The 14,351-nt window shown below is 43.2% G+C and overlaps 1 protein-coding gene across 8 annotated transcripts in view; it reads right to left on the reverse strand.

Moving 5' to 3' along the window:
- Glys (glycogen [starch] synthase) overlaps positions 1–14,351 on the reverse strand; it is a 75,418-nt gene that overhangs the window by 19,446 nt on the left and 41,621 nt on the right. For all 8 annotated transcript variants that reach the window (XM_089647788.1, XM_089647786.1, XM_089647787.1 and 5 more), the window contains 2 exons: positions 3,053–3,161; positions 2,481–2,634 (listed from right to left, as the gene is read on the reverse strand). In XM_089647788.1, coding sequence (XP_089503914.1) covers positions 2,481–2,634; positions 3,053–3,161 — 263 coding nt within the window. The remainder of the gene's footprint in view (positions 1–2,480; positions 2,635–3,052; positions 3,162–14,351) is intronic.

Genomic DNA, 14,351 nt, shown 5'->3' on the forward strand with positions numbered 1-14,351 from the left:
ATCTCCTGATCTGGTCCGCCACGCAGTTAGTAGGTGAACGCATCCACCACCAAGACCCGGACAAACGTCACCCCATGAGCCCGGGCTAAGTCACCAAACATACTGAACCACTTGGGGTGACCTATCGCAGAGCTGTTGGTTATCCAATAAATAAATAAATAGTGGGCAGTACCCACAGCCACCTCCCAAATTAATTTAAGCCAAGATATAAATGACATCAATCAAAGGTAATTGTTACCCTAATATAAATACAATTTTCCAACCATTTAATTTTTAAGTACATTATAATTAACTTAATTAACCTTGACCTTGATTAGTGGTCGAGTTGACAAATACGTCTGAATCCTCTCCTAGCTAAGATCTAATAATCTCGTCGAATTTAATGTTTCAAAGACCCAATCCTGTCTGATTACGTCTAAAAGGGATCCAAATGATAATCTAGTCTCCTTCAACGGAAGCAATCTTCCGAACAGGCCTTCCATTGATATGCTTGGTGTAACGTGGAATAACGTAATATGGAAATATTCAATTCCTTTGACGTACCAAATGTACAGCAAATATATGCCAAAAATATATTATTGAAGCTCTTCAAAAATAACAAATCCTCTACTAGACTGTGTACGCATAACACTAGATCGAACAAAAATGATATAAAAAATATTCCAAGTTATAAAACCACATTCGGACAAAGAAACTATACATACTTTGCAACAAAACTCCATAACATCCTTCCCCAAGACATAAAACTAATAAAAAATCCTAATGAATACAAATCATTAATAAAAATATGGCTGAAAGAGGTCAATGAAAAAACCCTAATGAAAACACTAAAAACGATATAGAAGACACTAAAAAAACGACATAGAAGACACTAAAAACGACATAGAAGACAAATAAACCATATTTAAATAACTTTAGTCCGCCTCGGCACAGGACCCCCTAGTGAGGAGGACTAAGAAATACAATATTTTATACTTAATTTCACCATTATATTTTGTATGTAACAATTATTTTATATAGTCGCTAAAATAAAAAAAAAAATAAAAAAAACTATAAGTGACCAGCTCAGGTACGGGGGCTCCATCGAAGCCAGAGTAAAGTTGGCCTCTCAGAAGCTGGGCGTACTGAACAGGGCCCGCAGATACTTTAATAATACACAACTGCTGACCCTGTACAAATCGCAAGTGCGCCCTACTGTCGAATTTGGCAGCCATCTCTGGTCCGGAGCCCCTAAATACCTGAAAAACCCTAGACTCTGTGCAAAAACGGGCGGTCCGTTTGATAGATTCCCCAATCTTAACAAACGGACTGCAATCTTTAGAGCACAGGCAACATACCTACCTGACGGTAGGTATGCTGTCCTTGTTCTATCGGTATTACAATGGAAGATGCTCTGAGGAACTAGCGTCATTGATCCCTTCGGCACCGGTGCGTAGTCGGGATACACGCCAAACGCGCGCCCAACATTTCTACACAGTTGACACTTGTCACATGAGAACGGGTCGCTTCTACGATTCGTAGCCGGCAGTTTGTTCCACAGCTCGGCTGTGGAACAAAATTCATCAAATTTCAACGTTCATTTACGGGTTATGTGAAAGTCCTATTCAAATTCTGTTATTATATCATTATAGGCTAGTTGCTTGACAGAACTGAAATAAAAACAGAACTTAAAAATATCTTTCACAGAACTTGAAAATTAACTTTGAAATTTGAAGAATTGTTCAAGTTCTCCGAAACAACTCGTCCTTAGACTTAGTAAAATCACTGGATATTGATTCTACATTTGCTATTTTTCCTTCCTGTTGATATTACATTTATTAGAAGCTTATTGGCAAAAGTAGAGATGATATTTCTTTTAAAACACTAATGAATTTATGACTCCTTGGGACTGGAGAATGTTTATGAAACGACCTTTAAGGAACTAGCGTCATTGATCTCTTCGGCACCGGTGCGTAGTCGGGATACACGCCAAACGCGCGCCCAACATTTGTACACGATTGAAATTTGTCACATGAGAACGGGTCGCTTCTACGATTCGTTCTTAAGTTCAACAGCTCGGCTGTGGAACGAACTGCCGGCCTCTGTGTTTCCTCCCTCCTACAACATGGGACTCTTCAAGACCCATGTTCACTCCTTCCTCTCCACAAAAAGACCCTCCACACAGCATCCCCAAAGATGACATAGGCCCTGAGGGAAATTATTTTCTTCAGGGCCTCCTGTGTGGAGTTAATATAAAAAAATAAAATAAAAATCTACATCATTGCACAAACAACATCTTCTGCTTATAATGATGGTAATAGGGGTCTTTAAAATATTGACAGGTTATTCATAATCCCGCTGGCTGACGCTGCATTTTAAATTTTTATGATTTATATTTAACCTTCATTTGAATCTGATCAAGAAAAATTTCAAAAAAAGAATTTGGTCGCTAGTGTAGAGAGCAGTGTGTTATTTTTTACCGTCACAAAGAGATTACTTACCCATAGAAATGTCCCCTCACGAACTCGTGGATCTTCTCCTTGGAGATGGCGTGAAGATTCTGGAACTCGTGCAGCGCGCTGAACTTCTTGACATTGAGGCCGTTGGGCGTGATGATGTCGGGCTTACGCTTCAGCAGGTGTTCCGCCTCGTATCCTAAAAGAGTAGTCGGAAATTGTAAAGGAAGTTTCACAAAGATTGTTCGATAAGTATCAGACGTTTTTTAGTAACTGTCGCAGATATTATTTTAAAAGTTTCAGAATCAAGAACTAAAATTGTGCGTTCACTTTGCGCATGCGCAGTTCTTGACATTTGGCTGTCACGAATTTCAGAGCAGATACTAAGATGGTGGCTCTACGTATCTTAGTATCTAAATTACTAAAGGTTGAAATTACTTGACAGAACTGTTACCCATTTGGACACGATTTTCTCCCCACACCCGGCATCGATTTTAAATACATTTTCACGTGAAACATAACGGTTATCCGGCAATAAAATTTTTTTAAATTATTTTTAATTCTTGCTAGAGCAATCCCGATGAGTTACAAAACTCGTTGTAACTAAACAAACAAACCTGTGATGTCCGATACGGTGGTGAAGATATGGGCCATGTGCGTAGCGGCCCTCTCCATGCAGTAGCGGTGGTATATCTGTCTCTTTCCAGCCTCCTCGTCCACCTTAAACTAGAGAGGGACACACAGACATGATAATTTATCCTAACGCGTTGCTAAGATTGGTGATCATTAAACAACCTACTTCATTACATCTCGTTTATATCGATGAGTTTAGTTAACTGACGTACATTTTTCCTACACTGTCTATGATCAGAAAATTAGATTTTTATGTTTAGAATGTTACAAATTAGAAACAATACAGGGTGTCTGGGGGTAAAGTGTTCTAACTTCTGGGGGTGATTCTACATGATTTTAGAAGTAAAAAAGATAAATAACTTTTTTTCGAAATTTCATGATAAATATTGGAATATCGAAAAAAGGAATTTATTTTTTTACTTAACTAACTAACTAACCATCACGCCGTTTCTCCGCAGAGGTAGGCAGAGAGGACGGACCGCCAAACAACTCGGTCTTGGCATACACTTCTTGCCTCATTCACATTCATACATCGTCTCATACATACTCTTCTATTATTCTGACTCTTGACATGGCCCGACTCGAGTATCTGATTCCCTTGATCGTGCCATGTCTTCCTCGGGCGTCCCCGACTTCTGCTACCATTCGCATTTGCATCATATATCCTCCTTACACTCCTATCTTCGCTCATTCGCTCTACATGCCCAAACCATCTAAGCGTCCCTTTCTTAATCTTACTCATTACGCTTACATCAGCCTTGCACTCTTTGCGGATCTCCACATTCCTCACACGATCAAACATGGTTTTACCACACATACGCCTCAGGGATCTCATTTCAACAGCATTCAATCTACTTTCATCCTTTCTTTGCCAGTTCCATGCCTCACTTCCATACATCAAGGTAGGTACCAGCACTCCGTTGTGGACTGCTAAAACTTTTTACTTTTACCATCATATAGACTCAACCCCCGAAGTTAGCGCACTTTATCTCCGGACACCGTGTATTTTAAAAATTGAGGGACTTTACCAAAGGGCAACATTGTGAGGCGATAATATTAATAGTCATAATGAATAACGTCAGATGAAAAATTGCTAACTTTATGATATTTTTTAAATGAAATAAACAGGGGTTTATTCAAAATATTAAAACAGTGCTATATTTCTTGTTCTCAAAAGCAGTAAAAATGTTGACACAAAACTTTACACATGTGGCAATGAAATTTTAAACAGTTCTAATAGAAAGTTAATGTGAACATCTGATATTGTTCATTAGTATATTCATAAAATTGATATTTAGCGGGTATTTCGCCACATCTGAGTAAAATGTGGATTACCACTAATCGTCAAGAAGCTAATATTATTAATATGCTCGGCACTCAATCCTATGATTAACTAATTGGGAGTTACATGACAGTGGTGAAACGGTTGCTGGTTTACCGCGATTAAAGTTACGCGATGAGTAGATACTCAGCAGTTGTGAAATAAAAAAATGCAAGTAATAAGAAAGCCTAACTATCAACAGACTACAGAAACATGACTAAGCCAAAAAAAAATTGCATCTTATACGGGTGTTCGGGAGTAAAGTGCGCTAAGGTGATTCTACATGATGGTAGAAGTAACTTTTTTCGAAATTCCAATGTTTATTTTCTGATACAAAAATATTTTTCCATAGAAGAATATATATTATCCAATACAAACAATTCAACTTTTTTACTTCTAAAATCGTGTAGAATCCCCCCCCCCCCCCACAAGTTAGCGCACTTTATCCAGAACAAGTCTACAAAATACGATTTACAAACACAAACGAAATAAACTAAGATATCTAAGCAAACAAATATTTACAAATAGAATTTTTACTTTCCATAATATTATTCAACTATACTAATTTACATACAAAACAAAAGATTCTACTAGTAATCTATTAGATAACCCATCCATTTTACTTTTTTTTTCTACGTTTTACACAAATTATTTAATTGCTAAAACTTTCTAATAGGTACAGTCCTTCTAACTACTGTTCGAGGTGCATTTGATCTTGTCATGTCCGTAAATAATATAAACATAAAAATAATTAAACTAAAAAGAAAGATCGGTATATGGTCAATGGTTTCTGTAGCGTATTAATATTCTAACAGCCTTACTAATAAACGTGTTTTAAATTTTACACAACTAATAAAAATCATTTACATACGGTGTTCATCTGTTGTGTAAATTTAAAAAAAAAAAATTTATTAGTAAGGCCGTTAATGTTTAACTTAAGTTTAATTCATTTTAATGTGATACCGCACAAGATATCAAAATGCTTTTAACCGGCTGGAGCTAGTGGGACTTCAGCATCCCCAATTGGAGTATGTTGTGAGGAGAGGAAGGAGGTGGGGAAGTACTTGGCTGTTCAGATCTGGTCATCAAACACGGCTAAAACTATTTTAAGCAATGTTTCATGATGGTCTTTCATCACGGCAATACTGAAAGTATCTACCACTTCTTACAAAAGAGTCTTTTTTATTTTTTTTTTTAAAAGAAAGTCAAACATTCCCATTAGCGTAGGGAGTGTGGCGAACCCATCGCTCAGGGAGTGGAAACACGACCTGCAATTGCCATCCCAAGCTAAGGTGTGAGATACCGTGCTCAGGGCTGAATGACACTGGGGAACAGTGTCACCAACGGTTCCTCCGAGACACAAGGTCGCATCTCGGAGTATACAGACCTTACCCCAGCATTCGGGGCTCTGCTGGGGTGGACCTTTTATTTCCCTAGATACTCGTGGGACCAAATATGGACTGTAAAAACAAAAACCAAAACAACACTGACGAGGGACCTTTAAGGAACCTAGGGGGAGTGGAAGGAGGAGTTGAGGCCGCCTCGGTGGACTCATCCCTCTTGGGGCCTTTGAGGAACCAAGAGGAAGTGGAGAGGAGAGATGGGACCACCCTGGTGGACTCTTCCCTTGAGGGGCCCTCTGGGAACCATAAAGAAGGACCTCCGACGGACGCAACACGGCGGGATCCCCCAGGGGATCCAGACGTGGAAATGCAGGGACCATCAGGGGACCTGGAAAATAACTTCTTTAAGAACCCCCGACTCCAACTGGGGCCCTCGGGGAACCAGCGGAGAGGGGGGGACTTAAAGAAGAGACTCACTCCAACAACCACCGCTGAGGAAGACAAGGTAAAGTCCCTGTCAGACGATGTGGAAAAAATTCACATCAGTAAGAAACTCAGTGGGGCTGCGAGGAGAAAACTCAAAAGAGAGAAGCAGGGGCGGCAGGAAGGAAACCAGGAACAACCAGGGACTGTAAAAGTCCGCTGGGGACAACCAGGGACCTCGAAGGCCGGAACCAGGCAAGGCAAACCAGGGACAGACCGGAAGCTAACGGGGACCGCACAAGGTAACCGGGAGCAACCTGGAACGTCCGGGGAAAAGAAGGCTGGGAAGAGGAGAAGAACCTCACCAGAACCTAAACCCTTGGGGCTTTCACCGGGAAATGCCAGGAAAAAGCCCCGAGGAATTCTCACCTCTGCTACCTATGCGGAAGCCGCTGGAAATAAAATTCGAGTGGCTGTTGTACATAGAAACAGAGAGGAAGAATTTACAAAAGAGCAGGAGGCCCTCGTGAGTGAGGCGGCCGCGGATCTGATTTTGAGCATCCCAAAGGGGCAGTTCAAACCCAGATTCGACGAATGCTTCACTCAGAGGGGCGTCCTGAAAATGACCTGCTCCGACAAGGAGTCAGAGACATGGCTGAGGGAGATGGTGCCGACCATACGGAAATGGCAGGGCTGCGACCTGGAGGTGGTGGGGTTGCAGGAACTGCCAAAGTACGTAAAGGTTATGGCAGTAATCCCCGAAAATGGAGCAGTAAGCACCGAGAGGTTGCTACAACTGCTGGAGAACCAGACTCCCCGGCTACACACAAAAAAATGGATCGTCCACGACTCGATCAGGGATAAGAATGTGTATCGCCTGATCATGAGTGTGGACGGGGAAAGTGTGAAGGTGCTGAGGGAGATGGGGATGACGGCGCATGTCGGGATAAGGAAGGCCACTTTCACGGTGCGCTCTCCTAACACCGAGGAGCGTAAATAGGAGGAATGACTTAAGGATTAGGCAGTAATGGCTAAAAACTTACAGTTCATTCAAATAAACTTGCACCGCAGTCCGGCAGCGACTGCAGTGCTTAGCAGTAGAGTCACTCGGGACAGTGTGGACGTCGCGCTGATCCAAGAACCCTGGACTTATAGGGGGAAGGTCAGAGGACTAAACATGAACCAAGGTCTAATCTATTATAACGAGTCGGGGGACAGACCCAGGGCCTGTATTCTCATCAGAGGGATACCTGGCACACTGCTACCCGAACACTGCAGTAGGGACTTAGTGGCTGTGAAGCTACAGGTCACGCTGGACCAAAGAAGCAGGGAAGTAGTTGTGGCATCAGCATACATGCCCTATGACTCTGTGGAACCACCACCCTCAAGGGAAATAACGAGACTCGTCCAGGACTGCAGGGAGAAGGGTAGGGAACTGATACTCGGAGCAGATGCTAACTCGCACCACACTGTGTGGGGGAGTACGGACATCAACAAACGAGGACAGGACCTCCTGGAATACCTGATGACTGTGAACCTTGAGATTCTTAATAGAGGTAGGGAACCCACCTTCGTTATAAGTAACAGACAGGAGGTGATAGACCTGACCCTAGGAACATTAAGAGTCTCAGGATGGAGAGTATCGGACGAACCATCCCTGTCGGACCACCGACACATAGAATTTAAACTAGAGGGAGAAACAAGCAAAACGGGGACCGATACATATAGGAACCCAAAAGCAACTGACTGGACTAGATACTCGGAGGAACTAAATATAGGAATGACAAGATTCCCAGCTAAATACGGCTGCCCCGAAGAAATTGAGGACGCAGTAGAAGTACTGAGGGACTCAATGATAAGGGCATACGAAAATAGCTGCCCTCTGAAGACAAGTACCAGGGACAAAACACCGTGGTGGAGCAGAAGACTGCAGGAGCTACGGAAAATAGTAAGGCAAGCTTTCAACAAGGCCAAAAAGTCAGGAAACTGGGATGCCCACAAGCAATACCAGAAAGAGTACAAGGTGGCAATCCAGAAAGCCAAAACATGCTCCTGGGAGAAATACTGTGGGGAGGTGGAAACCATCCCACAGACTGCAAGAATCCAAAAAATTCTTGCAAAAGACCCAGGGGCAGCAAAAGGCCCATTCAAAAAAGCTGATGGAGGATATACCAACAGTTGGGAGGAGGAGTTGGAGGTACTGCTGGGGAAACATTTTCCCGGCTACAAAAAGTTAGAAGCAGATGATACCGGTCCACCACCAGCCCGAGTTACACGGGAAGGTAAGGACTGGGACACTGCGGCTAAAATAGTTACTCCCTCCAGAGTTAAATGGGCAATCAGAGGGTTTGACCCTTTTAAAAGCGCAGGAGAGGATGGAATCTTTCCGGCACTTCTACAGAGGGGCCTAGATACAATCCTACTTCCGGTGACGAAGATCCTGAGGGCATGCTGTGCCCTCGGATACATCCCCATACCATGGCGGAAGACAAGGGTAGTGTTCATACCCAAACCGGGGAGAGCTGACTACGACCAACCAGGTGCATTCCGCCCAATTAGCCTCACCTCATTTCTTTTGAAGACAATGGAGAGGCTGATGGACAGGCACATAAGGGACGGGGCGCTGAAAGAGAAGCCCCTCCACGAGTTACAGTTTGCTTACCAAGCAGGTAAGTCAGTCGACGCGGCACTGCACAGGTTGGTGTACAAACTGGAGCAGGCACAAGCGACTGGGGAACTGGCGGTAGGGCTATTCCTGGATATAGAGGGAGCATTTAACTGCACCACTATTAAATCCATTGATGAAGCGGCAGAAAGACATGGACTCGACAAAACCACCAGAAGGTGGCTGAGGAACATGCTCTCAGGCCGGATACTTACGGTGACAAGGGGTGAGGTAAGCATCAAAGTGCTGGTGACACGAGGGTGTCCACAGGGAGGGGTCTTATCACCCTTGCTGTGGAGCCTGGTGGTGGACAACCTCATCCGGAAACTCAACAACAGGGGCCTATATACGCAAGGGTATGCGGATGACATTGCAACCATAATAAGGTGTTGGGATGCAGACACAACCCGAGGCCTTATACAGTCAACACTGGCAACAGTGGAAGAATGGTGTGAAGAAACAGGACTGTCAGTCAACCCAGACAAGACAGAACTAGTAATCTTTACGCGTAAAAGGAAACTAGAAGGATGGAGCAATCCAACTTTCTATGGAAAGGAATTAGAACCCTCTGACACGGTTAAGTACCTCGGAGTCATCATAGATGCCAAACTGAGCTGGAAAAACCAGGTGGAAACTGTAGGCAGAAAGGCCTGTGCTCTGATGTGGGCAACTAGGCGAATCTGCGGCAGAACGTGGGGTCTCAAACCTAAAATGATGCAATGGCTTTACACAGCCGTTGTAAAACCAAGGATCATGCACGCAGCCCTGGTCTGGTGGAGGAGAACAACACTGAAAACAGTGATGGTCACACTCAATCACATACAGGGACTTGCATGCAGAAGCATCACAGGAGCCATGAGAACCACTCCAATACTAGCCATGGGAGTGCTGCTGAACCTACCCCCACTAAACATAGAAATAGAGGGGGCGGCGATGGCGGCAGCCTACAGGTTACATTGCAATGGCCAATGGAGAGGAGAGTTGCCCAGAAACAGTCACACGGAGATAGGAATAAGACTGAGGGCAATTAGTCCGACGGCTGGGATGAAGCAGGACGGCAAACAAGCCGAATACTTCTTCGGACAGCTGTTTAAAGTGACGTACCCCACAAGGGAGGAATGGGACACGGTCCCAGGTCCAAACTCCAAACAGGAACTAATCTGGTTCACAGACGGGTCCAAGATGGAGGAAGGAACAGGGGCCGGGGTCTGTCTACAGGGATCTAAGAGGGAACTCAGTATACCTCTAGGAATGCACTGCACTGTGTTTCAAGCTGAGATGAAAGCCATCTTAGCCTGCGCACAGGAGAATATGAGTATCGGGTACAGAAATAAGAACATAAACATATGTTCGGATAGCCAGGCGGCCTTAATGGCACTGGAAAGTAACCGATGCGACTCCAGACTGGTGATGGAATGCAGGACTATCCTAATAGAACTGGCGACCATCAATAAAGTAACCCTGCTCTGGGTACCAGGACATAAAGGTATTGAGGGCAACGAGCGGGCTGACGAACTAGCAAGAAAAGGGGCGAAAGCACCACTTGTGGGATCTGAGCCGGCCGTAGGAGTAGCAGCTTGCCACACCAAACTACATATCAAGAGGTGGGTCAAATCCCAACACTGGAAGGAATGGAAGAAGGCACCAGGAATGAGGCAATCTAAAGTACTCATAAACGGACCGGACCCTAACCGAACCAGGCAACTACTCGATATGGACAGAAACTCACTGAGGGAACTGGTAGGACTATTAACGGGACACTGCCATCTCAGGAGACACATGCAACTGTTGGGAGTGGAAAACACCAACATCTGTAGGAAATGTGAAGAGGAGGAAGAGACTCCAATTCACCTATGGTGCCAATGTCCCGCTCTGCTGGGAATAAGGCTCAGATACCTGGGAAGACACAGTGTGGAACCAAAAGACATTGCCACATATCCAATGACAGCCCTGGTGAACTTCATAAAAGGGACCGGGTTACTGGCAAGGGAATGAGGTAAAATGGGAGATAGTACAATGGGCCTATGGCCTAAGTGCTCGCGGGGAACGTAAGTAAACCGCCTCCGACTTTAAAAAAAAAAAAAAAAAAAAAAACATTCCCAGGTTACGAATAACCTGACAATTTTTGAAAATCTCCTACTACCACCACAGTAAGCTGAAAATGTTGCTTGGGTTGTGATGGAGGACTTAGCCAGCCGAGGAATTGAACACACTACGCCTGGGTGGGACCCAAACGCGATGTCAACTCGGCCACCGACCGGTCATACGGTTTACAGCTGTCATAGATATAATATATATATTTATTTAGGTCTTGTTAAAAAGATGATTAAAAGTGCATGTTGTAGTGTTTTCTCGTCACATTTCACAAACATCAAATAGTCAATCAGTGCCATTTTGAATTTTAAACATCGTAACAGTCCCCATTATAATGCTAATTCTTGGTCCGTTTCAGATTTTGATCGAAATGTGTTCAAATGCTGACAAACATATGTTGTTATGCTTGTCAGCTGATCACCGTCCATTAAAAAGCTGAAATTCACTGAGATTTGACATTTAACAGAGACAAAATGTAAAAAGATTAAAAATATCGACAATTTGATGCAACGAGTTTGTAATACCCCTACGGAGAAGTCTAATAATTGAAGGAAAATAATAATTGACTAGCAGTTAAAAACCCGCTCCGCGGGTTTTTTTCTGCTAGGCCCTTTGGGCGGCACTTGGTTGGGCTTCGCCCAGTTTAAGTGTTACTAACAACAGTTACATTTAATAGGTAGATATTAGGTCATTCACAGAGAGAGGGTGAGTATATATTGTTAAAACACGGAACAGGAAGGAGTTTAGGCATAATAAGAATGACAGTTGACAGACACATTTAAGAATGACAGGGGGGTCGAAGGGTTGGTAGGTCGTGGCGGGACACATCAAGCTGGATGATGCGCGCCTCAAGAAATGCTACAAATGACATAGCTGCATCAGCAGCACTACCAACAAGTCCAACTCTCTGGCGTCCACGAGCGGTCATCATGGCCCCGCGATCCCTGGGCAATGTGATCACCGGTGTGGGACGACCATCCCACCATCGAGGTCATAGCCGACAGAGAGGGGGCGAATGGCGAAACTTTGGCGCCATAAAACCAGAACACCCCAGCTAAGGGAAGGAAAACCCCTACAGAAAAACCCTCGCCTCCAGTAAGGGGTTGGGCGAGTGGCTAATAACCACTCCCTGTAAAAACAACATTATTACGAAACCGGAAACTAAGCCTCGGACAGCGAAAACACCCGGCAGACAACTTGGCAATCGAAATATGGACTTGAGAATGGCAACATGGAATGTAAGAACGATGTATAGAAGTGGGGCCCTCGGAGAAGTACTTGGAGAAATGGAAAAGTACAACATAGATATACTAGCAGTGCAGGAAACTAGATGGATAGGCACTGATACATTTGATACTAGAACGCATACAATAATGCACAGTGGCAATGAAAAACACCATGAGTTCGGAGTAGCCTTCATCGTTAATCAAAGATTAAAGAATCAAGTAATTGGTTTTAAGGCTGTAAACGAAAGAATATGCATACTCCGCATAAAAACCAAATTCTTTAATATTTCCATCATAAATGTTCACGCTGAGACAGAAGACAAAGATGAAGCAACTAAGGATACATTTTATAACAAACTGGAGCAGACATATGACACCATACCATCCAATGATATTAAAATGGTTATTGGAGACCTTAATGCTAAAATCGGTCAGGATCCGGCACACCAACAGGTTACAGGAAAAAACAGTCTTCATATGGAAAGCAATAACAACGGATCAAGGGTGATTGACTTTGCAGAATCACGAAACATGATAATAGCTTCAACACAGTTCCCAAGGAAGAATATACATAAATGGACATGGACATCACCTGGCGGCAGATACCATAATCAAATAGACCATATCCTAATTGAAAGAAGAGGGGCGACCAGTATCACAAATGTAAGAAGTTACAGAGGAGCTAACTGTGATTCGGATCACTATTTGGTAGTAGCCAGCTATAGATGCAGAATAGCAAGAGATAGAAGAGGAAATCAGCCAAGTATCCCAAAGCTAAACATCGATGCTCTTAAAACACCAGAAGGATTGGATAGATACCACGACTCACTGTCAACAAACCTACCAAACCAACTGAGTGATCAGCTCTCCTCAAACGATTTAGAAGAGGATTGGACCAGTCTGAGAGATGCACTGCTGACAGCGGCAGAATCAGGCATTAGAAATAGACCTAGGCAGGTTAGAAATCCCTGGTTCGATGAGGAGTGCATACAGAGCGTCTGCAAGAAAAATGAGCTAAGAAAATTATGTATAGAAAGAGGAACAAGATCAAAAAGACAAGCCTACGAACAAGCACGAAGAGATGCTAACCATTTGATTAAAAGAAAGAAGAGACTATATTTTAACAACATATTGTTGAAAATGGAAAATGATTTTGTTAATAACAATCCACGTGAGGCATATAAAGGCGTCAATGTATTTAAAAAGGGCTTCAAACCCAACACATCCCTGTGCAGAGATAGTAATGGAGACATAATAGGAGATAAGGAAAAGATTAAAACTAGGTGGAAAGAATACTTCCAACAGCTCTTGAATCCCAATAACAACCTGACAGTCGAACCAACTCACATTCCGGAGGAGCTAAATAATGATGAAACGACTAGAGCACCATCGGTGGCAGAAGTAAGGGCTGCCCTAAATAAATTGAAAAACAATAAAACACCGGGAGGAGACAATATCCCGGCAGAGCTCTATAAATATGGAAACGAAGATCTGAAAAACCTGCTACACAATCTTATTGTTAAAATATGGACCGCCGAAAGAGTACCAGAAGAGTGGCAAACTAGTATAATATGCCCCATACATAAAAAGGGAGACAAATTGAAATGTGAAAATCATAGAGGAATATCGTTACTTTGTACAGCGTAAAAAAACTTCACAACAATTTTGAAAGAAAGACTAGAACGTCATTCAGAGAACTTGCTGGGAGAGTATCAGGCAGGTTTTAGGAGGGGGAGATCCACCACTGATCAACTCTTTACTACTCGACAAATCCTGACAAAATGCTGGGAATTCGATATAGATATATATCAACTATTTGTTGACTTCAAACAGGCATATGACAGTATAGATAGGGAGAAAATATATGAAATACTCCTAAATTTTGGTATACCGCCCAAAATAGTCAAGCTTGTAAAAGCAACGATGGTTGGATCACGATGTCGAGTAAGGATAGGAGGTGAAACAACGGAGGATTTTAACGTCTCCCAGGGGCTGAAACAAGGTGATGGCTTAGCTCCCACTCTCTTCAATATAGTTCTGGAGCACGCCGTGAGGAAGACAATGATTGCTACCGACTCAAACATTTGCTACAAAAGCAATCAAATAGTTGGATATGCAGACGACCTTAACATTGTTGGAAGATCCTTACAGGCTGTAAGAGAGGTGTTTGACCCTTTGGAGACTGCAGCAAGAGAGGTGGGCTTGCAAATC

Source organism: Hesperophylax consimilis, chromosome 27, assembly GCF_061612785.1.
Source record: "Hesperophylax consimilis isolate HC1 chromosome 27, BYU_Hcon_1.0, whole genome shotgun sequence".
In the NCBI taxonomy this organism is placed as follows: Eukaryota; Metazoa; Arthropoda; class Insecta; order Trichoptera; family Limnephilidae; genus Hesperophylax; species Hesperophylax consimilis.